The following is a 27784-nucleotide window of genomic DNA, read 5'->3' on the forward strand; positions in this document are numbered from 1 at the left end:
TTAAAACACTAAGCACATATAGATGTGTGTGCATGTGTGTGTAGGCACGTGTGTGTGTGTGTGTGTTAACCCCGATCTGGGTGCTGCTTGGTGCTGCAGACTAAGTAGAGTGGAGAGGAGAGTGGAGAGGGCCTACGACTATCCCAGCTGCAGTAGCCCGGGGCCCCGGCCCAAAATGCTGTAATTATGTTGGATTAGTGGGGGGGGGGGGGGGGGGGGTGTCTCTCTCCCTCTCCAGACCTCCTGCCAAACATTTTGTTTGTCCCAGATTACTGCCCTGCCACTAAGCAGCTGAACTCGGCCAGCGGCGGGCGGCTGCCCCGGGTGGAATTACACTGCCACGGACGGGGGGTGGCAGGGTCACAGGGCCCTTAGCCTCCATGGGCACAGGGCAGATCTGGGGTAAGTCATATCAGGCAGTCATACCCAGAGTCCTCCGGCTGTACTAATGCCAGGGGTCACACAATGGTGGGTGAGATCTGGTATTACTCAAACACTACATAGTGTGCCTACTTTGCCTAATGCATTTAGAAGTCATTAAGGGATCTTGATTGCTTTCTAATTGCTTTTTGACTACCACATCCATTTTGTACGACTTTTCTCTGAGCTCTGTGCGGATTGGTTTCCATACCACCTGCCATCTTCCTGTTTATCAGTGCGAAACGCAAGTGGAGTTAAAGACACAAAGTGGGAGATAGTTTGAAAACCTTTTTATTCAAGGTGAACCAAGATAAGGTGTTTAAAGAGAAATCCTGAGTAACAACACAATTACCGTAAATTCCGGACTATAAGCCGCAACTTTTTTCCCAGGCTTTGCACCTCGCGGCTTAAACAATGACGCGGCTAATATATGGATTTTTCCCGCTTTCAAATTTTTTTCTCCAAAAAAACACATTCTGTGATGTGCTCAGTTTTTTGGCGGCATGAAGCTTTCATTAGACCAATGAAATTGCCGAATGGGTTAAGGTCAAACAACTTTTTTGTTTACTGTTTAGATTAAATCAAGCGCTCTCAAACTTCGCATCATTCTGATTACGGTAGTCATTTTGTCACCCTCATCATGGCAAAGACACGGAGAAATGCATATGATGCAGCTTTCAAGTTGAAGGTGATTGATCTGGCTGTTGGAAAAGGAAATAGAGCTGCTGCACGGGAGCTTGGTCTTAATGAGTCGATGATAAGACGTTGGAAACAGCAGAGTGAGGAATTGACTCAGTGCAAAAAGACAACTACCGGTAAAGCTTACTGCTAAATTTGTATTTTTTGTTACAAGCCGTGTTTCGTTAAAGCCTATTTATTTTTGTTACAAGCCGTGTTTCGTTAAAGCCTATTTATTTTTGTTACAAGCCGTGTTTCGTTAAAGACTATTTATTTTTGTTACAAGCCGTGTTTCGTTAAAGCCTATTTATTTTTGTTACAAGCCGTGTTTCGTTAAAGCCTATTTATTTTTGTTACAAGCCGTGTTTCGTTAAAGACTATTTATTTTTGTTACAAGCCGTGTTTCGTTAAAGCCTAGTTATTTTTGTTACAAGCCGTGTTTCGTTAAAGCCTGTGTAAAGTTCATTTGTTTCAATGTACCGGTAGGCACCTGCGGCTTATAGACATGTGCGGGTTATTTATGTTCAAAATATATATATATTTTTTAATTCAGGCTTATATTCAGGTGCACTTAATAGTCCGGAAATTACGGTACTTACAAGTACAGTTTTTCATTTTGCCTGAACAAGGCAATGGAACAGAATCATTGTACACCTTTTTAAATGAGCAGGTCAAGGGGTGTGTTAAACACACCTGTTTTGCATAAAACTACACAAGAACACAGCCTCCTGTTCATCCTCCAGCATATAAACACCAAATGTATTTGGACAGATTTTTTTTATACATTTGTCTCTATACTCATTTTGGATTTGAGATTAAATGAGGTGATAAATAAAAGGTACTGAGGGTAATTTCATACATATCCGTTTAACCATTTAGAAATGAAAGCACTTTATGTGTAGAGTCCCCCCATATGAAAAAGTCATAAGGGACTCTCAGTTGTACAACTTAATGCATATTCATGTGTCTTCCGCATTTAACCCAACCCCTCTGAATCAAAGAGGTGCGGGGGGCTGCCATAATCGACATCCACGTCTTCGGCCGCCGGGGGAACAGTGGGTTAACTGCCTTGCTCAGGGGCAGAACGACAAATTTTGACTTTGTCAGCTCGGGGACTCGATCCAGCAACCTTTCTGTTACTGGCCCAATGCTCTAACCACTAGGCTACCTGCCGCCCCTTTAATTCACTTAGTGTATTAAAGTAGTATTTGGTCCCATATTCCTTGCACACATCAAGCTTGTAACTACAAACTCCTTGGTTGCATTTGCAGTTTATGTTTTGCCCAATAGTAACTGAATGATGACTGGAGTAATTTTCTAAGTGAGTAGATAACATGTTTCTGAACAGTTCTAAATTAATCCTGATAATGGCATGATTATTAAAAATCCTGAATGAATTATGAATAATGATGAGTGAGAAAGTTACAAAACATGCTAACATAAAAGTGACAACACATTATTCACCATTCATTTCCTATTGGGCAAAACATTATCTGAAACAACCAAAACAAACTGCAAATGCATCCAACAAGTGTGTAGTTACAAGCTTGATGTAGTCACTGTGTGCTAGGAATATGGGACCAAATACTCAACTTTTGACTACTTTAATACACTGTTCGTGAATTTGTCCAAATACTTATGACTTCTTCAAATGGGGGTAGTAGATACATAAACCGTAAAAACAGATATATATGAACATTTCCTCCAAAACAAGGTGACATTTTGTACTGTCGCTCAAATCCAAAAATGCTGGAGTAAAGAGACATTTTAAATTGTAGCTTCACTGCCCAAATACATATGGTGTTGACTGTAATATCACACAACATATTAAGTACCTCAGTGGATGAAACTGAATCCATCCATTCACAGAGAGGGGGGATGAAACTAATCTGTTTTACAGAATCCATCCATTCACAGAGATGGGGGGGATCATTACTCCCCCTATCTCTGTGAATGGATGGATTCTGTAAAACAGATCAGTTTCATGCCCCCTCTCTGTGAATGGATGGATTCTGTAAAACAGATCAGTTTCCTCCCCCCTCTCTGTGAATGGATGGATTCTGTAAAACAGATCAGTTTCATGCCCCCCTCTCTGGGCTAACGTGCTGTACACATAGAACCCCACCACACTATACTCCCAACCCCAGAAGGCGGCATCAGAGAGAGTGCTTCAGAACGTCAAACACCTTCAGGGCAGACTCGATACAGCCGTCGAAATTGGAATGCGTGAAGCCGTCGCCCCCACACACCAACAGAGGCTGGGACAGCAGCGTCATCTGCCCCGGGCAGTCGGCCACCGAGCTCCTCACCTAATTAGTCGAGAAAGAGGGGGTAGAGAGTGAGGGGGGTGGGGGATCCATCCGATTTTTGCGGTATTTCATGAGACTTTAGATAAATTTGAATTATTACCAATATTGACATTTTCTGGAAAATATGAATCTCTACACTTGTCACATATCTATTCACACAGATATAGTACAATGAGAATTGAAAGAATTATTTGTTTGTACTACAATTATCCTGAAATCCCCAAAGTCTTTTCTAACAGTCTGTGCTCAGGGTAGGTCGATACATGGTGGGATACAATAGAGGCTGCTGGGGGGAGGACAATTCATAATGTCTGGAACGGAGCTAATGGAATGGCCCCAAATACATGGAAACCATGCATTTGATTTATTTGATACCATTCCACTAATTCCACTCCAGTCATTACCACGAGCCCGTCCTCCCCAATTAAGGTACCACCAACCACCTGTGGTGGGATAGTACAGATCAAGCCAGAAAAATGCACCGTCTTTGGCTAGACGAGCAGATATCAAAATCAGCCTCGCAGCCAACTGTCTTCATGTTTCAACCCTGAATGCCGAGAGTTCAGTGTGTTAATGATTTGGGAGCGTAAACACACAAGTCTGTGTACGTGTCATAGCAAGGGCCATTTTTAGAGGCTTCTGCTGGCCTGCACTGAGGTACACTGCCCCTCACCACTAAGGGTAAGGAAATAGTATCCATTTCCTGCTGGGGCTTTTAATAGCCTACTACTTACTGTGTGCTGATATCAACCCCCACTCTCCACCTCCCTCCCTCCATTCCCACTACTCCCCAAAAACTAAATATTGTGTTTGCCCATGCATTTCTGAATGGTAATCACCATTTAAATCAATTGATAAGCATTCTTGTTGAAATCTAGCCATGGACAAATTGTTTGGTTTACTCTAGTGGTAAGTTGATACAGTGGGCCTGAGCTCTGCTGTCTCCATATACAGTGTGAGGCTGATTTTCCATGGCAAAGACCACAGAGAGTGAAGGAGGAGGGTGGTTTTGGACATTAAGATAAAATGCCCCAATATAAACACATTTTATAGCAAGGAAAGCATGAGATTCTAGCAGCTGAAAATATGGCTGTTTCATGGCCAGGTCGCAGTTGTAAATGAGAACTTGTTCTCAACTGGCCTACCTGGTTAAATAAAGGTGAAATAAATAAAAAATAACATAAGTCTCTAAAGAGAAAGCAACCTATAACCTACATCTAAGCAACAGATAACTATTATAACTGTTAGGATAAATAATTTCCTCAAGTTAAAAAAAATATGTATTTTACACTTCTCATTTAGCAGTCGCTCTTATCCATTTTCGTACTGGTCCCCCGTGGGAATCAAACCCACAACCCTGGTGTTGCAAGCGCCATGCTCTACTAACTGAGCTCTCACAACGGTCTTTGCTAGAATGTCTGCTTGTGTATTTGACAGGGAGCTGATGTGTGTATGGTATGAGTGTGTGTATGAGTGCATGTGTATTACAGTACAAATGTGCATGTGTTCTATCATGGCCCGTCCAGTTCCAGTGGGCCTTGGCCCATGCTCTGGCACTCCCAGTGATGTGCCTCCCACACAGATGTTCTGTGGCCTCTGACCCCCAAGCCCAGTCCAGCCTCGCTTAGCAGAGTGTGTGTGAGTGTGTTGGAGAGAGAGAGAGAGAGAGAAAGAGCATGATAGAAAGAGCGAGAGAAAGAGCATGATAAAGAGAGCGAGAGAAAGCGAGCGAGAGAAAGCGAGCGAGAGAAAGCGCGAGGAGAGAAATGTAATGCATTGAAGTTTAATAGCGTTTGATAGATAGATACAGCATGTCAATCCTCTACGTTGACCTTCTTTCCATGCATCGTGACAGGACTGAAGTAGAAACAGTTATTTTCTCTCAAAGGAGTAATGAAGACAAACATCTTGACAGTCTACTTTCTCTTCTCTCAAAGAAGGAATGCGGTAAAACTCCTGACCGAGTAACTCCGCTCACCTGCGAGTATCTCCACTTCTGGCATTTGATGCTGTCGGGCTGTGGCAGGCCGGGCAGCAGCTTGTTCAGCTCCTCCAGGATGAGAGGCTCCACCTGCTCCTTTGCCTCCTCCAGGTGTTTGATACCAAAGGGAACACTGGTGTGAACCACCATGGAGGTACCGCACTCAGGGGATTCTGCACAGAAAGAAAACACAGCACAGTACAGAACCATACCACCATGGATGGACTAACTCTGCTGACTGAACAGCACCACACAGGCATAGCTAAGAACACAGTGCAGTTACGTTTACAATGCAGGACAGTAGAAGTATCAATACAAAAAACAAATATTTTAAGACATTTATGTTTTGGCCATACTGATCATCAGAAACGACTTCTAAGACAGTGAACTCTTAAATCTCACAGCTGAACAGTAAAAAACATATGAAATATAAATCCAAAACGCCCTACTGAATGTAGTGGGTCATCAGAATGTCTTGAGAAGATTCGTTTTCAGAAAGAACTAAGACCTCAGATTTAAACAGCTGGAGATGGAAACAGCTTAGATGTTGAATAGAACCGAAAATCATCCTTGGCATCAAGATCGTTCCCCTAATCTGACAGCGGAATTCTTTGATAGGATTCTGACTCCAGGAAGAAAAAAAAAGCACTTCCTTATCTCTGTCCTGATGTTTAATTAAGAGTTGCATGCCAATACCAAAAGGGGGTCAAAACTGTGCATGCCACTGACAACATACGTCATGGCTTTTTAATGAAACAGACTCCTGTACCCAGAATCCCCTGTTTCTGCGTAACTAATATGACCAGCTTGATTTGTAATGCAAATGTCTCCCTCAGTCAGAGGTTGCTGTGTGTTGCATGTACAGGCACTGCCAAAAAGGTAACGCCAATGTAAAGTGTCTTGAAGCTGTTCTGGCCACCACGAGCCAGAACAGCTTCAGTGCGCCTTGGCATATATTTATTCTACAAGTGTCTGGAACTCTATTGGAGGGATGCGACGCCGTCATTTGGTGTTTTGTTGATGGTGGTGGAAAACGCAGTCTCAGGTGCCACTCCAGAATCTCCCATAAGTGTTCAATTGATTTGAGATCTGGTGACTGAGACGGCCATGGCATATGGTTTACATCGTTTTCATGCTCATCAACCACTCGTACCCGGTGGATGGAGGCTTTGACATCCTATGGGGGCATAGCCATGGTATCCAAAATAATGGCCTGCCCAGCATTTTTATACATGACCATAAGAATCATGGGATGTTAATTGCTTAATTACCTCAGGAACCACACCTTTGTGGAAGCACCTGGTTTCAATAGACTTTGTAACCCTCATTTCCTCAAGTGTTTCCTTTATTTTGGCAGTTACCTACCTGCATGTTGTGTTTTTGGTAACTGTACACACAACCAAAAGGCTTGTTGTCTGCTGTGGATCTGACTGTGTGATGGTGACATCATGCAGGGAATGGACACAGTAAGGTCCTGTTTCTAATGACTGACAGACAACAGGCACAGACAGACAGGGATCTGACCCATAAAGGATGTTTTGCGTTGATTTATCGAGGCAATATGTCGTGAAGTCATCTCTCTGATGAAATTGTCTTAAAACCATATTTAAACTGATTGCGGAGAATAATAGTTTACCACAGCAAATAAACACGTCCCGAGATTGGCTTGCCGGAGCAGGACACAGAGTTACCAGAAGTTCAATCATCTCCTCCTGTTCGGTTCATTTTTTTTTAAAAGCGGCAGACGAGACCATGTCACGTGACTGAGCGCACACACAAACACAGCCAGCTGTTTTGTTTGGAGCCAAACTGGATGCTAAACTGACTTGTGGGAAACTAGGGAGCTGGGGATGCTCACTGTGGGCCCACCGTGGGGTCACAGAGACTCTACAGCACACATTCACTGGGGTCTAACTTTTGTCCAGTGGGCCATTCTGGGTTGGCTCTTGGGTAAGAGAGACACTCTAACCAGTGTTTGGCATCCCTGTGCCCAGGCAAAGGGCCAGCTAGAGCGAGAAAATGAGAGCGGGAGAGAAAGAGGAAGACAAAGACAGAAAGAGGTGCAAAACCCAAACAGCGTATCCTGTGCGGAGGATATTTGTTGTCATGGCGACTGAACCCACAGATGACTGTTTCACCCTGATCACTTGAGATGTGTCATTCCTGGAAGTGAGCTTTTGCATCTGCCGTTCTCCTCCAACAAATAATTCAGTTCAGATGGAGAGGGCAGAAATGGAGACGGAGACCATGTTAATACGACAGGGTTCTCCAACCCTGTTCCTGGAAAGCTACCCTCCTGTAGGTTTTCAATCCAACCCCAGTTGTAACTACCAAATCAATTTTTATGGTCACAAACATATGTAGCAGATGTTATTGCGGGTATAGCGAAATGCTTGTGTTCTTAGCTCCAACAGTGCAGTAGTATCTAACAATATACACATCTAAAAAGTAAAAGAACGGAATTAAGTAATATTAGGACGAGCAATATCGAAGTCTGGAATGTAATGGGATGTATAGACAATATGGACAGTATATAGAGTAAAACGTAGTATATCTGACAAATAGTATATGTACAGCGATTGTTAAATCGGATAGGCCTCGACTAGAATACAGTATAGAAGTATGATGTGGGTGAAACAGTACTGCAAGTAAATATTATTAAAGTGACCAGTGTTCCATGACTATGTACATAGGGCAGCAGTCTCTAAGGTGCTGGGTAGAGTACCGGGTGGCAGCCAGCTAGTAACAGTGACTAAGTTCAGGGCAGGGTACTGGGCGGAGCCTGGCTAGTGGTGACTATTTAAACAGTCAGATGGCCTGGAGATAGAAGCTGTTTTTCAGTCTCTAGGTCCCAGCTGACCTTGCCTTCTAGATGGTAGAGGGGTTAACAGGCCATGGCTCGGGTGGCTAAGATCCTTGATCTTCTTGGCTTTCCTGTGACACCGGGTGCTGTAGATGTCCTGAAGGGCAGGCAGTGTGCTCCCGGTGATGCGTTGGGCAGACTGCACCACCCTCTGGAGAGCCCTACAGTTGCGGATGTTGCAGTTGCCGTACCAGGCGGTGGTACAGCCCGACAAGATGCTCTCAATAGTGCATCTGTAGAAGATTGTGAGGGTCTTAGGGGCCAAGCCGAATTTCTTCAGCCTCCTGAGGTTGGGGGCTGTTGCGCCTTCTTCACCACACTGTCTGTGTGAGTGGACCGTTTCAGATTGTCAATGATGTGTACGCAGAGGAACTTGAAGCTTTTACCTTCTCCACTGTGGCCCCGTCAATGTGTATGGGGGCGTGCTCCCTCTTACGGTCTCCTGAAGTCCACGATCAGCTCCGTCCTACAGGACGGTATCTCTGTAGGAACCTACAGGACGGTATCTCTGTAGGAATGGTGTTAGGCGAGCCCTGTTATAATATGTAGGATATGACACAGAGGAGATGGACAGAGGGCTCTTTTGAAATTCATAGCTCTGACTGTGCAAGGCCCTGGTATAAAATATTAGATTTTTTTAATGGTATATGGCACCACTAAAAGGTGTTTGAGTAGCTGGTATTTAGTGCTCACAGAATCAGTTATTGGTTGTTTTATACGTAGGTATGTAGAGGCTGGCACCAACTCTGCTTCCGAGATAGAAGCAAGAGACTACAACGTTCACCAGGTAGAAAAACAAAGACAGGCTCCACTCAGAGCAAGTTGGCAACCAAGTTATGCAGTGTGCAATTTGCATTGGTTGTTAACTTACTTTTATATGACACAGGGGGCCCACTGTCCTGTCCTGTGACCTGACACCTGTTCCCCTGGTCACAGCAAGCGCCCCGTTTTAGACCACTGCAGAGAGTTGGAGAGACACTCCACAGCTATTCTTACAGCGCCTCTCCTGCTCTCTGCATTCACAAGCTTTCAAAGGGCCATTCAGAAATAATCTGAGAGAAGTTTGCTTGCACACTACTACCCTGCTTAATCAGGCGGGAAGTGAGCTGGGAACTGGCGGGTTGATGGTATCAAATCCACATTTTGTTACGTTACAGCTTTATTCTAAAATGGATTAAATTGTTTTTTCCCCCTGATCAATCTACACACGCACACAATACCTCATAATGACAAAGCAAAAAGTGTTTGAAATTTGCTAATTTATAAAAAAGAAATACTGAAATATCACATCTACATAAGTATTCAGACCCTTTACTCAGTACTTTCTTGAAGCACCTTTGGCAGTGATTACAGCTTCGAGTCTCTTGGGTATGACGCTACAAGCTTGGCACAACTGTATTTGGGGAGTTTCTCCCATTCTTCTCTGCAGATCCTCTCAAGCTCTGTCAGGTTGGTTGGGGAATGTCGCTGCACAGCTATTTTCTGGTCTCTCCAGAAATGTTCCATTGGGTTCAAGTCCGGGCTCTGGCTGGGCCACTCAAGGACATTCGGAGACTTGTGCCCGAAGCCACTCCTACGTTGTCTTGGCTGTGTGCTTAGAGTTGTGGTCCTGATGGAAGGTGAACCTTTGCCCCAGTCTGATGTCCCGAGCGCTCTAGAGTAGGTTTTCATCAAGGATCTCTCTGTTCTTTGCTCCGCTCATCTATCCCTCAATCCTGACTAGTCTCCCAGTCCCTGCTGCTGAAAAACATCCCCACAGCATGATGCCGCCACTACCACCATGCTTTATGGTAGGGATGGTGCCAGGTTTCCTCCAGACGTGATGCATGGCATTCTGGCCAAAGAGTTGAATCATGGTTTCATCAGACCAGAGAATCTTGTTTCTCATGGTCAGTCCTTTAGGTGACTTTTAGAAAACTCCAAGCGGGCTGTCATGTGCCTTTTACTGAGGAGTGGCTTCTGTCTGGCCATGCTACAGTACCATAAAAGCCTGATTGGTGGAGGGCTGCAGAGACAGTTGTCCTTGTGGAAGGTTCTCCCATCTCCACAGAGAATCTCTGGAGCTCTGCCAGAGTGACAATTGGGTTCTTGGTCACCTCGCTGACCAAGGCCCTTCTTCCCCGATTGCTCAGTTTGGCCGGGCGGCAAGCTCTAGGAAGAGTCTTGGTGGTTCCAAACTTCCATTTAAGAATGATGGAGGCCTTGGGGATGTTCAATGCTGCAGAAATGTTTTGGTACCCTTTCCCAGTTCTGTGCCTCGACACAATCCTGTCTCGGAGCTCTAAGGACAGTTCCTTCGACCTCATGGCTTAGTGTTTGCTCTGACATGGATTGTCAACTGTGGGACCTAATATAGACAGGTGTGTGCCTTCCGAAATCATGCCCAATCAATTGAAATTAACACAGGTGGACTCCAATCAAGTTGTAGAAACATCTCAAGGATGATCAATGGAAACAGGATGCACCTGAGCTTAATTTCAAGTGTCATAGCAAAGGCTCTGAATACTTATGTAGTTAATATATATATATATTTTTTAAATACATTTCTTAAAAAATGCAAAAACCTGTTTTCGCTTTGTCATTATGGGGTATTGTGTTGTCATTATGGGGTATTGTGATGTCATTATGGGGTATTGTGTATAGATTGATTAAATACATTGATGAGGACAATTTTAGAATAAGGCTGTAACGTAACAAAAATGTGGAAAAAGTCAAGTATGTGTATGTTTGTGTGTCTTTAGGAGGCATTGGGATAAAAATCTAAATGTCAATTTTGGTTGGACCTTGTGTGGATTGACCAATGAAGTGATCATTTTCTTAATAACCCCCCTCCCCCCGTACCGTGAGACATCCATGTCTTCATCACTAGAAAAGACAAAAGGTTGAGTTTGATATCATTTAAAAGTGTAACGCCCTGGCCATAGAGAGGGGTTTTTTGTTCTTTATTTTGGTTAGGCCAGGGTGTTACATTGGGTGGGCGTTCTAGGTTTTTTCTAGGTTTTTGTATTTCTTTGTTTTGGGCCGTGTGTGGCTCCCAATCAGGCACAGCTGAAGTTCGTTGTTGTTGATTGGGAGTCACACATTAGGAGCATGTGTTTTCTTTGGGTTTTGTGGGGGATTATTTCTGTTTAGTGTTTGCACCTGACAGGACTGTTTGGCTGTCGGTTTCTTGTTTGTTTTGTATAGTGTTCTTACGTAATTAAAAATACAAAGATGAACACTAACTCCGCTGCGTATTGGTCCACTTTCTCGGACGATGACTTCTCTGTTTCGTCTGACGAAGAAGACAGCCGTTACATAATCCCCCACCAACAACGGACCAAGCAGCGGAGGAAGGAGCAGCGCCAGGAGGAGCAGAGATCCTGGACCAGGGAGAGAAAAGACTGGACATGGGAGGACATCCTGGAAGGCAAGGGATCCTACACTTGGGAGGAGATCCTGGTCGGAAGGGATCGCCTCCCATGGGAACAGGTAGAGGCACTCAAAAGAGTGGAGGCAGCAGGAAAAAAGGACCAAAGGTATGAGGGAACACGGCTGGGTAGGAAGCACGAGAGGCAGCCCCCAAAACGTTTTTTGGGGGGGCACACGGGGAGTGTGGCAGAGTCAGGTTGGAGACCTGAGCCAGCTCCCCGTGCTCACAGGAGGCAGCGCAGTACTGGTCAGACACCGTGTTATGCGGTAAAGCGCACGGTGTCCCCAGTACGCGTGGAGAGCCCGGTGCGCTACATCCCAGCTCCTAACATCTGCCGGGGGAGGTTGGGCATCGAGCCAGGACGGGTTGTGCAGGCCGTGCGCTCTAGACCTCCAGTTCGTCTTCTGGACCCGGTCCGTCCTGTGCCTCCTCCTAGGACCAGGCCACCAGTGGGTCTCCCCATCCTGGTCCTCCTGTGCCACCTCCCAGGACTAGGCCTCCAGTGGATCTCCCTATCCTGGTCTGTCCTGTGCCTGCTCCACGGACCAGGCCTCCAGTGGGTCTCCCCATCCTGGTTAAGCCTGTGCCTCCTCCTCGGACCAGGCCTCCAGTGGGTCTCCCCATCCTGGTCTGTCCTGTGCCTGCTCCACGGACCAGGCCTCCAGTGGGTCTCCCCATCCTGGTCCGTCCTGTGCCACCTCCCAGGACTAGGCCTCCAGTGGGTCTCGCCAGTCAGGAGCTGCCAGAGCCGCCCGCCAGTCAGGAGCTGCCAGAGCGGCCCGCCAGTCAGGAGCTGCCAGAGCGGCCCGCCTGTCCGGAGCTGCCAGAGCGGCCCGCCTGCCCGGAGCTGCCAGAGCGGCCCGCCTGCCCGGATCTGCCAGAGCGGCCCGCCTGTCCGGATCTGCTATCGCCGCCCGCCAGCCGGGCGCAGCCAGTGTCTTCCGCCAGGCAGGCGCAGCAAGGGTCGCCCGCCAGCCGGGCGCAGCCAGGGTCATCCGCCAGGCAGGCGCAGCAAGGGTCGCCCGCCAGCCGGGCGCAGCCATCGCCGCCCGCCAGCCGGGCGCAGCAAGGGACACCCGCCAGCCGGGCGCAGCCAGGGTCGTCCGCCAGCCGGGCGCAGCCAGGGTCATCCGCCAGGCAGGCGCAGCAAGGGTCGCCCGCCAGCCGGGCGCAGCCATCGCCGCCCGCCAGCCGGGTGCAGCAAGGGACACCCGCCAGCCGGGCGCAGCCAGGGTCGTCCGCCAGCCGGGCGCAGCCAGGGTCGTCCGCCAGCTGGGCGCAACAAGGGTCGCCCGCCAGACCTTCGGCGCGGCCAGGTGCGCCACCTAAGAGGGCAACGCCAAGGGTGGGGCAGAGGCCACGTCCCGCACCTGAGCCGCCGCCGTAAGAAGGCCCACCCGGACCCTCCCCTTCAGTGTCAGGTTTTGCGGCCGGAGTCCACACCTTGGGGGGGTACTGTAACGCCCTGGCCATAGAGAGGGTTTTTTTGTTCTTTATTTTGGTTAGGCCAGGGTGTTACATTGGGTTCTGTTTTTTCTAGGTTTTTGTATTTCTTTGTTTTGGGCCGTGTGTGGCTCCCAATCAGGCACAGCTGAAGTTCGTTGTTGTTGATTGGGAGTCACACATTAGGAGCATGTGTTTTCTTTGGGTTTTGTGGGGGATTATTTCTGTTTAGTGTTTTGCACCTGACAGGACTGTTTGGCTGTCGGTTTTCTTGTTTGTTTTGTATAGTGTTCTTACGTAATTAAAAATACAAAGATGAACACTAACTCCGCTGCGTATTGGTCCACTTTCTCGGACGATGACTTCTCTGTTTCGTCTGACGAATAAGACAGCCGTTACAAAAAGCTTCAAAACATGGCTGTGAAACAAGGTAATCATTTCTGTAAAAAATGTAATAAAAAAACATTTAACCTTTAACATCAATTATCTAAAAACACGTAAAAATTTGATTCATTTTTACATAATCTGAGGTGTTTGTGTCATGCCCCCTATTGTTTGAGACACAGCATACTCTTGAATACAGGGTGGGTGTCATGTTTTGGCTGATAAAAGTACTCAAATAGGGAATTTATATTTTCAAAATGGTAGCATGAAGATGGTTGGAGGTCCACACATCAGAGAACGTTGGCTTGAATGGGAATATCAGTTAAAAAAAATATGTATACTGTCAATCTTCCGTATATTTAAAAGGAAATCAAAGACACAGATAATGAAATATACATTCCTATTTAAGTTGGCATTCGCCAGTGGGTGGACCAGAAAGCCACCTTTGTGGTAGTAATTGTGAGATAAAACTTCAATTCAAATAACATTTCAATGATGTACCAGCTAAATGATACTGGTCTGAAAGTAGATTTCAATTCTATGAATTCTATTTCTATGATTGAAATGACACCCACCCTTTATTCAAGAGTATGCTGTGTCTTAACCGATGGCGGCACCACAAACACCTCAGATTATGTAAAATAGGGTATAAACTACGTATGTAGTAGTACATTTTATGCATTCAAGATGTTTTTTTAATTGATAAGGATAAAAAAATGCACATTTTATACAAACTTTTTTTCAAGGAATTACAAAATACTTTGACAACACTGTTTGTAAGGATTGAAATGATATAAAACTCAACCGTTTATATTTTCCAGTGATGAAGACATGGATGTCTCATGGTATGGTAGGGTATGCAACATGGGTCAACTTTAAGCACCTTTATCCCCTGAATGTTTTGGCATTCAGGTCAAAAAAGTCACTTTATGAACACTTCTATGATGGGCAAATATGTACGGAAAATTGTCATATTTTTGTTTGTCTACTATTCTTGTGGGGACTTCTGGTCCCCACAAGTACAGTTAAACATGTCCACACACACAAATACATATATTTCTCTCTCTGAAACACACACACACCCACGAACCCCTCCAGGTGTGATATAAGAGGATTCTGTTCCTTCTTATAGCAGCCAAGAGGCAGTGGTTGCAGGAGCCTGACCTCAGGGTGCTGTGCTCCCCTGCTCAGCGTCTAATGCTTCTCCCTCCTGTGTTCAATCAGTAATGAAGCCTGACTACCAATGGACTGACTGGGCAAGCCCAGCACTCAGGGAGCCAATCAAATACTTAGGACAAAAAAGGTTGAGTTTGAATGAAAATGTCACAACTTGTATATTGGGATTTTGAATGCACACAAAATGCAGCTTTATAAAGTCAAGGAAGAATCCGGTGGACTGAAGGCATAAGCTGGCATGGGATGTTACATGCCTGCTGAACAGTGGTACTCAATTAAAGAGAAATTCTGACGCACGCCTTCTAGAGAGGGAGAAAGAGAAGCAGAAAAGCAAACAGAGAGAGAGAGTGAGTCAGAGAGAGAAAAAGAGAGTGAGTCAGACAGACAGGAGAGAAAGAGAGTGGGAGTCAGACAGACAGATAGACACAGAGAGACAGACGGACACAGTCAGACAGACAGAGAGTGGTAGCACTGACCTAAATTGGTTTTTTATCGCCAATGGCGATGAAGCAAAAATATATATATTTTTTAATTGATTAGGTAAAAAAATAAAAAAATAATGGATTAATGCATAGCGGGGTAGGGTGAGAGGAGGCGGCAGAGGAGGAGAGAGGAGGGAGCGGAGGGCAAGAGGAGGGAGCGGAGGGCAAGAAGAGGAGAGAGAGATTGAAAGACACAGGCAGAGAGAGAGAGAGACACAGGCAGAGAGAGAGAGAGAGACACAGAGACAGAGACACAGGCAGAGAGAGAGAGAGAGAGAGAGAGAGACACAGGCAGAGAGAGAGAGAGAGAGAGACAGGCAGAGAGAGAGAGAGAGAGAGACACACAGGCAGAGAGAGAGAGAGAGAGAGAGACAGAGACACAGGCAGAGAGAGAGAGAGAGAGAGAGAGAGAGACACAGGCAGAGAGAGAGAGAGAGAGACAGGCAGAGAGAGAGAGAGACACAGGCAGAGAGAGAGAGAGAGAGAGAGAGAGACAGGCAGAGAGAGAGAGAGAGAGAGAGAGAGAGAGAGACACAGGCAGAGAGAGAGAGAGAGAGAGAGAGACAGGCAGAGAGAGAGAGAGAGAGAGAGAGACACAGGCAGAGAGAGAGAGAGAGAGACACAGGCAGAGAGAGAGAGAGAGAGACACAGGCAGAGAGAGAGAGAGAGACACAGGCAGAGAGAGAGAGAGAGAGAGAGAGAGAGACACAGGCAGAGAGAGAGAGAGAGAGAGAGAGAGAGAGAGAGAGAGAGAGAGAGAGAGAGAGAGAGAGAGAGAGACAGGCAGAGAGCGAGCAAGCAAGCGAGCGAGAGAGAGAGAGAGAGAGAGAGAGAGCGAGAGAGACAGACATGGCAGCAATAAAATGGTAGCACTGACCTAAATTGCGCTTTTTATCGTCAATGGCGATGAAGCGAATGCAGGGATTATTGGAGATGTACTTGGCGGCCCAGGGGACGTTGATGTGAGCCTGGGCTTTGTAGAAGAGGCCCAGCGCATAGCGCGACGAATAGCTCACCGCCTCAAGCTGCTGCCGCTGACTCTTCTCTAGCACTGCAGCATAGGGAAACAGAGGGACAATGTCAGGGTCTATACGCCTGTTAGCATGCCAGTATCAGGTAGCCTAACCTGGACACACACAACCTACACTTACAATGAATACCACTGAGGTGATGGGACTGTGTACCAAAGTCTAGGTCCCAGTCAAGCTAACATTTACCAGTATCAGGCTTCACTCATTCATCCCCACTGAGCCCTCAACAACGGGACATTAACGGCTCAACACTGTAGTCTACGAAACGGATCCGACGGAGGTTCGTTTGCGTGGCTCTCTACATAGTCAGATTGCGTAGACTGTGAAATCACTGTGGAGAGCCCTTCAGATGACATAGATTACAGTTTCTTAAAGGATTTGATCCAAGCAGGTTTACAGCAGCGACATTAATGCAATCTTGAAAAAAAATAAAAATACTCCGCACATTAGGCTCCAGTTATGATATGAATTATATTGTAACTTGACCCATATAAAAGCATGTCTAATGAGGTGCTCAGAGTATGATCATTGAGCAAGCATTCAGTCTACTGAGGCAAGATAGCTACCGCCTATCAGACCACGTGCATAAGATTGGGTGCAACTAACATCCATTATTGCAAAGACTGAGTGGAGGGCGAAAAGAGGTTCTCTCCTTAGTTTATTTATAAGGGTTTGGATTTTTTTTTAAACATTTTTTAAATGCTGTTTCGTCTGGAACATCTGTTGTTTATTGGCCTCTGAAGCGTCAGCTTGGCCGTGCTTTAGTTATTTAGGGCCCCAGAGTGTAGAGCATATACAGGTCAAAGGTCAACGCTGTGGATTCTAATACATATTTCTACTAGACACGTTGGAAAGAAAATCTTCTCATTGAGGCCAACAGTGGGTCCTAAGAAAAAGCAGCAAGTAAACTAACCCTATGGTCGTCTCTGGACGGTCCTAAACAAATACATGACTGAGGCGATTCCAGGAGAGCAGAGTCAATATGTGGGTAGAACGATGTCTCACTAAAAAGTTTACCTATGACCGGTTGTGCGACATAACCGTTTCTGAATCCAAATGATATTTTTTTAACTGCAAACAAGATTTACCCAGAAAGTAAAAACAGGGCCAAAAGGGCCAAAGAGATAAAAGAAATGAGTGAGGCTTACAAAGACAAAAAAAGTCCATGAGCACAAGTCATGTTAACATATTGCATAGTACAAACAACAAGCACCACATCTGTACGCTTAACATCCCTGCGACAAAAGCTATTAAAATCAACAGAATGAAAAATTATCCGCCCAGTAGTCCCAATGCTGTAGTTTCACTACTGCACGGAACACTTGCAAATGGTCATCTAATTAGCGCCACACCGAGCTGACGATGGGGGAATATGACAGTGCCAGTCACAAGGTCACATGACTTTCCCAGGATATGGAGCCTTTTATCATCATCTGTGTCATCCAGGAACATCTGGGCCAGATTAGGCACGTGTAAATGTGGCTCTTGGTACGACCGGGCAATCTGCTGCAGCATCGCACAAACACACGGCCGGCGCACACGCACGCACACAAAAAGGGGATAATGCAAAACCATCTGAGGATTTCTGTTTCTCATGGAAATTAAGCAAGCCCATTGTTAGCTGCTGTTTAAAGATTTCAGACAGGCAGGGTGGGAACCAATCTAGTCAAAATATACCATTTGAAACAGAGTAAAGTCCCACACCAACTGTGGATTCAGTACTTTATTCAAAACGCATTACGCTTAACTACAGTCAGACCCTGAGGTAACATTTAGTCAGAAAATACTTAAATGATCTGAATAGAGACAAACCTTTTGAAAGGCTTGTTCTACAGTTCTACAGTTCTACGGTCAGCATCGGGGTCCACCTAAACCTCACTCACGGAGCTGTTTAAGATATAGCCCTAGTAGATCGGAGGGGAAAGAGAATTTCGGCTCAAAATGATCCTGAAGGTTCACCCATCCTGCTTTCTTCACTGGTGTGGACTCCAGTGTTTTGTTGTGGGTGGATGTGAGAGATGCCGTCCAATGTGACGATCATCTGGTGGGAGTTACTGGGTCCAGCGCCCCAATTCTAGACGTCCAACAGGTTGTGATAGGAACACATTATGGTATGAACAAATATGGAACGGGTATGTGTGTCAAATATCTTGTGTTCAGGCCTGTAAATATACAGTGCATTACAACATTCTGTAAAGATGTATCAGTTACAGTAATCAAAACACTAGGAACCATTCCTTTCGATGTCTATTGCTTTACTGACTAGGACACTCAATATTCATTCTGCACAACAAGAAGAGGACAGATGAATCTGCAAAAGGCTGGGGCCTCTTTGGTCCTCCAAGCAGAAGGGAGGGCCTCTCCAACCCCCTTCATTCACCACGAGACAGCACTACAAAACACACGTGCACATGCGCTCACACACACACACACGCTTGCACACACACGCCATCCTCACACACACTTGTCACCACGGAGGCCTCTGGGGTGGGGGTGCCTGCTCTGTTTGTTCATACATTCCCTCAGGCCCTCTCTGCAGAGACCTGGCCAGCTGCCGTGGCAGGCCTGAGAGAGTGGCTCCCTCCAACCCTGGCAGCTTTGAACAAATGCTTTACAACTCCTATAAAAACACATTCAGAGTATACGGTTCAGCACCAAAATAATCCATATGAGCCGGCGGCTTTTCTATATGATCACCTGGATGTGTAGCAGCCAGGGATCTCTATGAAGGTCTTCCGTGTGTGTGTGTGTGAGATGAAGATAAAGAAAGAACAAGCATGTGTGTATGTGCACGCGCTCGCACAGGTGTGTGTGTTTGTGGATGTGTGTGGGTGCAGAGGGTGGGCAGAGCTACAGCCCCTTCACTCCTAACGGAGGTCCTGGTGCCAGCGACGGGTGGGCAGAGCTACAGCCCCTTCACTCCTAACGGAGGTCCTGGTGCCAGCGACGGGTGGGCAGAGCTACAGCCCCTTCACTCCTAACGGAGGTCCTGGTGCCAGCGACGGTTGGGCAGAGCTACAGCCCCTTCACTCCTAAAGGAGGTCCTGGTGCCAGCGACGGGTGGGCAGAGCTACAGCCCCTTCACTCCTAACGGAGGTCCTGGTGCCAGCGACGGGTGGGCAGAGCTACAGCCCCTTCACTCCTAACGGAGGTCCTGGTGCCAGCGACGGGTGGGCAGAGGTCTCAGCAGGAGCAGGGTCTCATCCAACCAGAGTCTCTCTGGGGCAACAAGCCCAAAGCTGTAGAGATGCATGTACTGTAACACTGCCTTCTGTTGTATTTTCCTAAATGTGCAGATAGTGGATACTCATTGGCTGAATGCACAGCACATACAGTACAGTAGCAAAGGTCAAACGAACAATTCCTTTTAAAAATGCCCCTCAGGTACGCTTTTACGGAGGTCTTTAAATCACAATTGGGACTGTCTATGGTCTATACTTTAAGGATTCATGCCACCAGTCAATTACAATGGACCCTCAGGCTTATTGTCTGAAGTGCTAGAATTTAACTGGCTATCAGTGCCTTAATTACAATGCATTTCTTTACGAAAGAGGAAAAGGGAGGAGCTTTGTATAGTGAAGTGAAAGGTGGATGTGGAAGTTACAGTATCTATTGTCATCACCACAGTAAGGGAGGGAGGGAGGGGAGGCATACTGGAAAGCGTGAAAGAAAAAAAGCTTTCACTCTAACGCGTGCTCAATGTTAAGGTCATGGTCCATGGCAAACAAATAGCACACAGAGCTTCCTTATCTGGGTCTGTGTGTTATGATAACTACCAACGGCATCCATGGTTGACCACAGAAAGCCTTCAACCCCATTCAAATACATTTGAAAAAATTCTAACCCAATTTCAACATTCACGATGAGGTGCTCAGAAGACACGCAGCAGTTACAATTAGGAAGAAATACACTGCACTTATGTACATTGATGTATGGTCAACTGGGACATGCAGTGAATGATATATGGTCAACTGGGACATGCAGTGAATGATATATGGTCAACTGGGACATGCAGTGAATGCACATCACAGAATTTCACTCGTGAAGGACATCCTATGAAGGACACAATGCATCCTTGGGAAATTGTCAAATTGCATTTCCTCGATTCCTCACGTCCTCTCTCCTCGCCTCGTCCTCCAAACCCATTGGATGAGAAGGTCAGAGGGGAGGGATCTCTAACCTTCTCATCCAATGGGTTTTGAGAAGGAGGCGAGAAGACGTGAGTAATTAGGGAAATGCAATTCAGATTCTCCCCTGCTTCCCTCTCCTGTGTCCACCTGTCCTCTAGTCAGACAGGAGACATGCTCCCCTCACGTCGCCGTCCCCGGAGGAAACCGCTTCGTCCCTCCACGCCGCAATCTCTTTTCACCTAATTGCATTTTTTGTCAAACCTTGTAAAGGATCTGTGCGGGCAGCGGAACGGCAGCCATGCGGAGTCACGTGTCACTTGCAAGGCCCGGTTACACATCATAAACGGCAATGCCTCTTCCCCATCTGGCAGGGGCAAGGCTGTAAAAGAGAATGTTATTGTGAAACACGCTCGACAGCTCACATCCAATCAATGGGGAGTAAAACGGAGAGAAAGAGAGCGGAGGAAGAGAAACGTGCAGGCCAGGCATTTTCATATAAAATCCCAAAGTTTAAAAGTTAGAGGCATAAATATCATACCCCCACAAAAACGCTAACCTCTCCTGTTATTGGTAATGGTGGTATGCTCTTTATGCCTCTGTAAATTTCTCACTCATCATTATTCACGATTCATTCATGATTAGCCGTAATTATGGTAGCATCCACATTGTGTTTAAAAACATATTCTATTGTTATTTACAATAAAAGTTACTCCAAAATGACAATATATTATTTACCATTAATTTATATTGGGCGCAGCATGATCTGAAACAACCAAAATAAACTGCAAATATATCCATCATGTCTGTCGAGTCACAAGCTTGATGTAGTCATTGCGTGCTTGGAATATGGGACCAAATACTAAACTGTTGATTACTTTAATACACAAGTGAATTTGTCCAAATACTTGACACCTTCAAATGTGGGGACTAGATACATAACATGCTTTCATTTCTAAACGGTAAAACAGGTATGTATGGGAAAAAAACTCATAAAAAAGGGTGACATTCTGTACTTTCGCCTCTTACGAAACATTATCTCAAATCCAAAATGCTGGAGAATAGAGACAAATTAAAATATTTACCTTCACTGTCCAAATAAATACATAGGGGAGTGTATACAGCATTTTTAACTTACTGCGTCAGGGTGCTAGCCAGCCATGCTACATAAAGCCTGCTCTGGGCCAGATTTATAGGCCCTGCAGCCTGGGCCAAGGAACCAGAGAGAACTGCAGCCCTGCAGTGCTGTTGCTGGACTCCAAATGAATGTGTAGTGTGAGCAGGGTGTGTGTACAGGTAGGCACTGTTAATCACTACAGGTCTATTGAGGGGTCAGGAGTCTAGTTCCCTAAACGTACTGCTGCCACACTCAAGGTGGATGTTTCCCCCCTAAAACCACAGGTTTAGGATCAGATGACCCTCCTAAATAGTCCTAACTTTACCAATTAAGGGAATGAAACAACACAGACCTGGCTTGACTAGTGATTTGGGGGGAGGGATCTCCTCCCTCTCAATATGGTACTGCAGACTGAGCTACCGTCACGGTGCTCTCTGAGGATCCAAGCTATGTCCATTACTGTGGAGGAGAACATGACATCCATTCTAGGTGGTGACAGTCACCATGAACATCATATTTTACCAGGTTAGACACCTGCTGCTGGCAAATGGGCTGAGATGTGTCACTACACAGGGGGATAGAGACAGAAGAAGGGAAACGGAGTATCCTTCATCTATGAGGAACATATAGAGGACAATCTGAGAAGATCCTTGTAAGTCTCTCTCACTATAACAAGGATGTTCTGTCCACCAACACCAACTCTATAATAAAAGGGCTGGCAAGACCAAAAGGAAGGCTAACCCATACATTTTATATAAATATATACATTTTTTGTATGGGAAAATCAAGTCTGAAATGTCAAACTTCAGAAGCCTTTTTAAACCTCAAATACACTACATGTTTTAAATGTCCTGCATTGCAGGAAAGTTCTGCAACAGGGTGATCAAATTAAGATCCTACATCTGTAGAACAGCATAGTGAGACGACGACACTACAAATACACTGACCACATCCACAGGCCTGTTAACACATACCTAGGTGTCAAACCATGCAGACTCTTTCCTTCACAGTGTATTATAAAGTGTGATAACAGTTCAGTAATAAAGGTTTGATAGGATGTAAAACAGAGCGCATCATCTCTGTGGTGTAATTTAAAAAGCAAGATGTGATACACAAAGAACGAACTGAGCCACAAAAACCAAGTACTCAATGAAAAGAGCTACATTAAGTTCTGACACTCTCTCACCTGCAAGAGTGTTTATTCACCAAAGCATCAGAGTCTGCTTATTTGAAAAACAGGGGTGGTATGAGAATTCTTTCTTCTTCTTCACGTTAGTATTGTTTTAAAAATTGACATTATTGCGAGCGAACACAAAAGTTTGAATGGGTCGCAACACTACTCCCATCCATTCTCCATTGTTCCCAGCCAGGACCTGGTCTTTAGCCATTTCCCTAGGGGGGCTCGGGTCCGGTACCATGGCAACGCATTGAAAAGTTATTCAGCTCTAGCTGCACCGTTCCCCCAAGTTATGATCTCTCAGCCCTTTAAAGGTTGATTTAATATTTGCCTGAGAGGTTTTGGACGGCGTCCCGTTAGTTAGAAGGAAAGAAAAGAGAGGCTGTTTTGCTAACCTTTAATGCACTTGTATGTGAACTGTGTCCGACAATAAGTACAATATTTATTGGGTAGGGTGAGTCATTGGCGTGCGTAGGGAGGGGGGAGGAGACGGGGCGGTCAGCGGCTCAGCACTGAGTGTCTGTCAGTGGTCAGAAAGCCCCCACACAGGAGCGACCAGGCTCCGTCATTAGCCCCATTTCCTAATGGAGCCCATTTGAGCCCTAATTTGTTGGAATAACAATGTCGTAGAGGATATATTTTAGGAAGGGGGCCAAATTACGTTTCCAACTGCAGCACGCATCTAGACACGCGTCAGATTAGAGAAGTTCTACAGAGAGAATGAGGTAGTGTGTTGGCCAGACAGAGGAGACATGTCTGTGCTGGATGAAGTAGCCCATTAGAATAGGTCAGAATCTCTCATTCAATCATTTATCATCTCGGACTGTTTGGCTTGCTTCTGTTTGTGTCTTTTTCATTATTAAAAAGACAATTCCCAGACAAAGGTCTCTGAGAGCCAAGCCAGTAATTGACTCTGCTGCTACTCACCACAACAAAGATCCACCTTCAGCGACCACCTTCCTTTCCTGAGCCACAGAGTCAGACTAGAGACTGAGCGGCCAACATATCGACCGGTCTGGACATTCATACATCTGCTCTCTCTTGGTAGTGTGCATCTTGCTTCAGCAAATCTGTAAATGAAAGTTTCAGGCCTCTTTACCTCTGGGGTGATGCATGGAGGACGGTGAGGAAAAGCAGATCAGATTTTCACTGACTCCTCCACAGCTGCAGTCTACTTTTAAAGCACACGTTTTCAGGGATGTTTATTAATGCATTCGCTGGAGGGGTTTTGTCTCTTGCTGCAAACAAGCAACCCCCTTTGTGAAGCCAGGCAAATGAAGATAGCTTTCTCTGATGTCAGATTTTTTTTATTTTATGGGATGAACAGAGCAGCGCAGGGCAAAAGCATCTGGGTTTATTTCAGAGATAGCGTGTGTTTAATTCTGTCCCAAACAGAAACATTTAGAGTGACAACCTGCAGGCTCCAGGACTGACGTCAAGCCAGAGTGGTTATTTTAAGCAGGGAGGGAGTAAAAATGTGCCAGTTCCACTGTCTTTTTATAGGGGGAGTTTCACTTGTCCTGACCAGCCAAACCTATACATACTGCCCAAGCTACCCCTATGGTTATTGCTTCATCCAAACTGAAACAGAAAGGTAGCTTTATTTCTGACTTTGAACTGGGCTGATGGATAGCAACCAAGTACATTCATAATGGTTGCAGTAGTTCCTTTAGATGACTCATATTTAGTAGGCTATCTGTGGAACTCCCTCTCCTCTCTGTAGAAGCCACTGCTGCAGAGTCAGAGTGCTGCAGAACAGAATAAAAACAGAACAGGAAATCAATATGCCCCATTTCAAACTACACAACAGTGCCTCTACGAATGAAAGCCGTTGGCACAACTGGGGGAGTAAAAAATAATCTACTTAGTCAAATTCAGCCAGTGAGTTGGGAAATGGAGAATTGCATACCGCCCATTTAGTACAGAGCTTTGGCTGACATCTATACAACCCCTAAAATGGATGCGTTTGGTGCTTTTCTATCGATGACATCATCGGTGCACACTGGCAGGCTTGTGAAACCACTAGCTGCCATATAACCAAGTCGCCATGCTCTGCACAGCAGAGTCCTGTGAGATATCTGTGGCCATAGCTTCTATTTTGAATAAAAGCGCTGGTAGGTAGAAGTCAGTGGAGGCTGCTGAGGGGACAACGGCTCATAATAATGGCCGGAACAGAGCAAATGGAATGGCATCAAACGCATTAAAACCATGCATTTCATACCACTCCACTAATTCCACTCGTCATTACCACGAGCCCGTTCTCCCCAATTAAGGTGCCACCAACCTCCTGTGGTAGAAGGCTGTGGCCATATTTTGTGGGACTTACGGGTGAGCTACAGTATGCAAGTTGGGTTGACACGTTGAGTGGGTGTGAAATGTTTCAGCCCAGGTGATAAGAGACGTGCATCACCAGAGGTTTCCGCCTCTGCTACACCTGTAAAACGTGTTCAACAGTGAGAAACCACTAAACCATTCAATTCTACTCATTTCATTGCCCTTAATAAGCAACAGCAAGTCCATTCTATATTTTCACATGCACTTGCAATGCAAAGCAGCAAGACAAAGCTGTGAAAATAGGGTTGCTACTGGAAACAGGAAACAATCTGTGGGTGTGATTAAAAATTATGTGCATGCATGCATACACGCTCACACACGCAACCGTTCAAAAGTTTGGGGTCACTTGGAAATGTCATTGTTTTTGAAAGATTATTTTTTTTGTCCATTAAAATAACATACATTTGATCAGAAATACAGTGCAGACATTGTTAATGTTGTAAATGACTATTGGAATAGCCTTCATTTCTCAGAACAAGAACAGACTGACGAGTTTCTGAAGAAAGTTGCCATTTTGAGCCTGTAATCGAACCCACAAATGCTGATGCTCCAGATACTTAACTAGTCTAAAGAAGGCCTGTTTTATTGCTTCTTCAATCAGCATAACAGTTTTCAGCAGTGCTAACAATTGCAAAAGGGTTTTCTAATGATCAATTAGCCTTCTAAAATGATAATCTTGGAGTAGCTAACACAACGTGCCATTAGAACACAGGAGTGATGGTTGCTGATAATGGACCTCTGTATGCCTATGTAGATATTCCATAAAAAAAATGTAATCTGCCGTTTCCAGCTACAATAGTCATTTATAACATTAACTAATGTCTACACTGTATTTCTGATCAATGTGATGTTATTTTAATGGACAAAAAAAATGTCATTTTCTTTCAAAAACAAGGACATTTCTAAGTGACTCCAAACTTTTGAACGGTAGTGTACATGCATACAGAAAATATACTGTAGCCTACACCCTAGCACCATCAAGTCCTCAACATATATTCTGACACACACTGCATATTGCACATCTCTGTCCCCTCTATGGTGTGCATTTGTAAGATGACATAGAGCAGGCAGGAAATAAGCGATGCGTCTCTGACAGTAATCAGAGAGAACGTTTGCGTCATTTCGTACACACCAGACTGATGCGCTGCTGTAGCTGCCCAGGGCAGACCGACCTACACTCGGGCTGCGTTTCAAACTCAAAGTAAACCCTCAGCCCTTGAATGACGTTTTACATCGTCACATCCGAGTGTACCTTAAATGTCCCTTGCCCAAGCGAGGGAGTGTGATGGTCGGAGAGGCAACATCCTTGGAGGAAGTCTTGAAGTTGAGCTTAAAAACAACCAACCTAAAGCTAATAATGTACCTAGTAGGCTAACAAATCTAGCTAGCACTCCTGTCAGGTAGCTAGTAACAGTTACCCATAGCTGGCTAGCTAGTTTTATAGTTTGGTCATTTATTCCAATACATTTCAGAATTGCAAAAAATATGTTTATGAATCTAGCAACATTTTATAGCCTCCTCATACGAGACTAAGACAATTTGCCAACGCTTATTTTTATATATAAGCGTTGGCAAATTGTCTCCGACCAGTAAGTCACAAAAAAGGATGAAGCTAGCTTGCTAATATATATATTAGCTCAAAATATATATGTACTAATATATATACTGCTCAAAAAAATAAAGGGAACACTTAAACAACACATCCTAGATCTGAATGAAATAAATAATCTTATTAAATACTTTTTTCTTTACATAGTTGAATGTGCTGACAACAAAATCACACAAAAATAATCAATGGAAATCCAATTTATCAACCCATGGAGGTCTGGATTTGGAGTCACACTCAAAATTAAAGTGGAAAACCACACTACAGGCTGATCCAACTTTGATGTAATGTCAATAAAACAAGTCAAAATGAGGATCAGTAGTGTGTGTGGCCTCCACGTGCCTGTATGACCTCCCTACAACGCCTGGGCATGCTCCTGATGAGGTGGCGGATGGTCTCCTGAGGGATCTCCTCCCAGACCTGGACTAAAGTCTGTTTCTGACCGTTTGAGCAGACACATGCACATTTGTGGCCTGCTGGAGGTCATTTTGCAGGGCTCTGGCAGTGCTCCTCCTGCTCTTCCTTGCACAAAGGCGGAGGTATCGGTCCTGCTGCTGGGTTGTTGCCCTCCTACGGCCTCCTCCACGTCTCCTGATGTACTGGCCTGTCTCCTGGTAGCGCCTCCATGCTCTGGACACTACGCTGACAGACACAGCAAACCTTCTTGCCACAGCTCGCATTGATGTGCCATCCTGGATGAGCTGCACTACCTGAGCCACTTGTGTGGGTTGTAGACTCCGTCTCATGCTACCACTAGAGTGAAAGCACCGCCAGCATTCAAAAGTGACCAAAACATCAGCCAGGAAGCATAGGAACTGAGAAGTGGTCTGTGGTCACCACCTGCAGAACCACTCCTTTATTGGGGGTGTCTTGCTAATTGCCTATAATTTCCACCTGTTGTCTATTCCATTTGCACAACAGCATGTGAAATTTATTGTCAATCAGTGTTGCTTCCTAAGTGGACAGTTTGATTTCACACAAGTGTGATTGACTTGGAGTTACATTGTGTTGTTTAAGTGTTCCCTTTATTTTTTTGAGCAGTGTATATTTTGACATGCCGGAAATACAACATTGTTGATTAAATTTGACACTTCACGGCCACCAGAGTTTGACATATGACTACAGTTCATTGAATTGTGTGTCCTGTCAACCCCGCAAGTGACCATGGTTGTTCACTCGCTCCGTTGAGCTAAATCGAGGGCCAAGGGGGCAACGTTAGTAAATTGGACCTCCACTTAAGATGG

General features: G+C 45.4%; 1 protein-coding gene across 3 annotated transcripts in view; it reads right to left on the reverse strand.

The window, feature by feature from the left end:
• Positions 1–1434: 1434 nt before the first annotated feature.
• rnls (renalase, FAD-dependent amine oxidase) overlaps positions 1435–27784 on the reverse strand; it is a 45318-nt gene continuing 18968 nt past the window's right edge. For 2 of the 3 annotated variants that reach the window (XM_014158281.2, XM_045702417.1), the window contains exons 5-7: positions 16026–16199; positions 5386–5561; positions 1435–3407 (exon numbers count right to left, since the gene is read on the reverse strand). In XM_014158281.2, the coding sequence (XP_014013756.1) occupies positions 3255–3407; positions 5386–5561; positions 16026–16199 (503 nt within the window). In that variant the 3' untranslated portion in view covers positions 1435–3254. The remainder of the gene's footprint in view (positions 3408–5385; positions 5562–16025; positions 16200–27784) is intronic. The other variant, XR_006760729.1, reaches the window with a different exon arrangement.

This window comes from Salmo salar, chromosome ssa19 (assembly GCF_905237065.1).
Source record: "Salmo salar chromosome ssa19, Ssal_v3.1, whole genome shotgun sequence".
NCBI classification, from domain to species: Eukaryota; Metazoa; Chordata; class Actinopteri; order Salmoniformes; family Salmonidae; genus Salmo; species Salmo salar.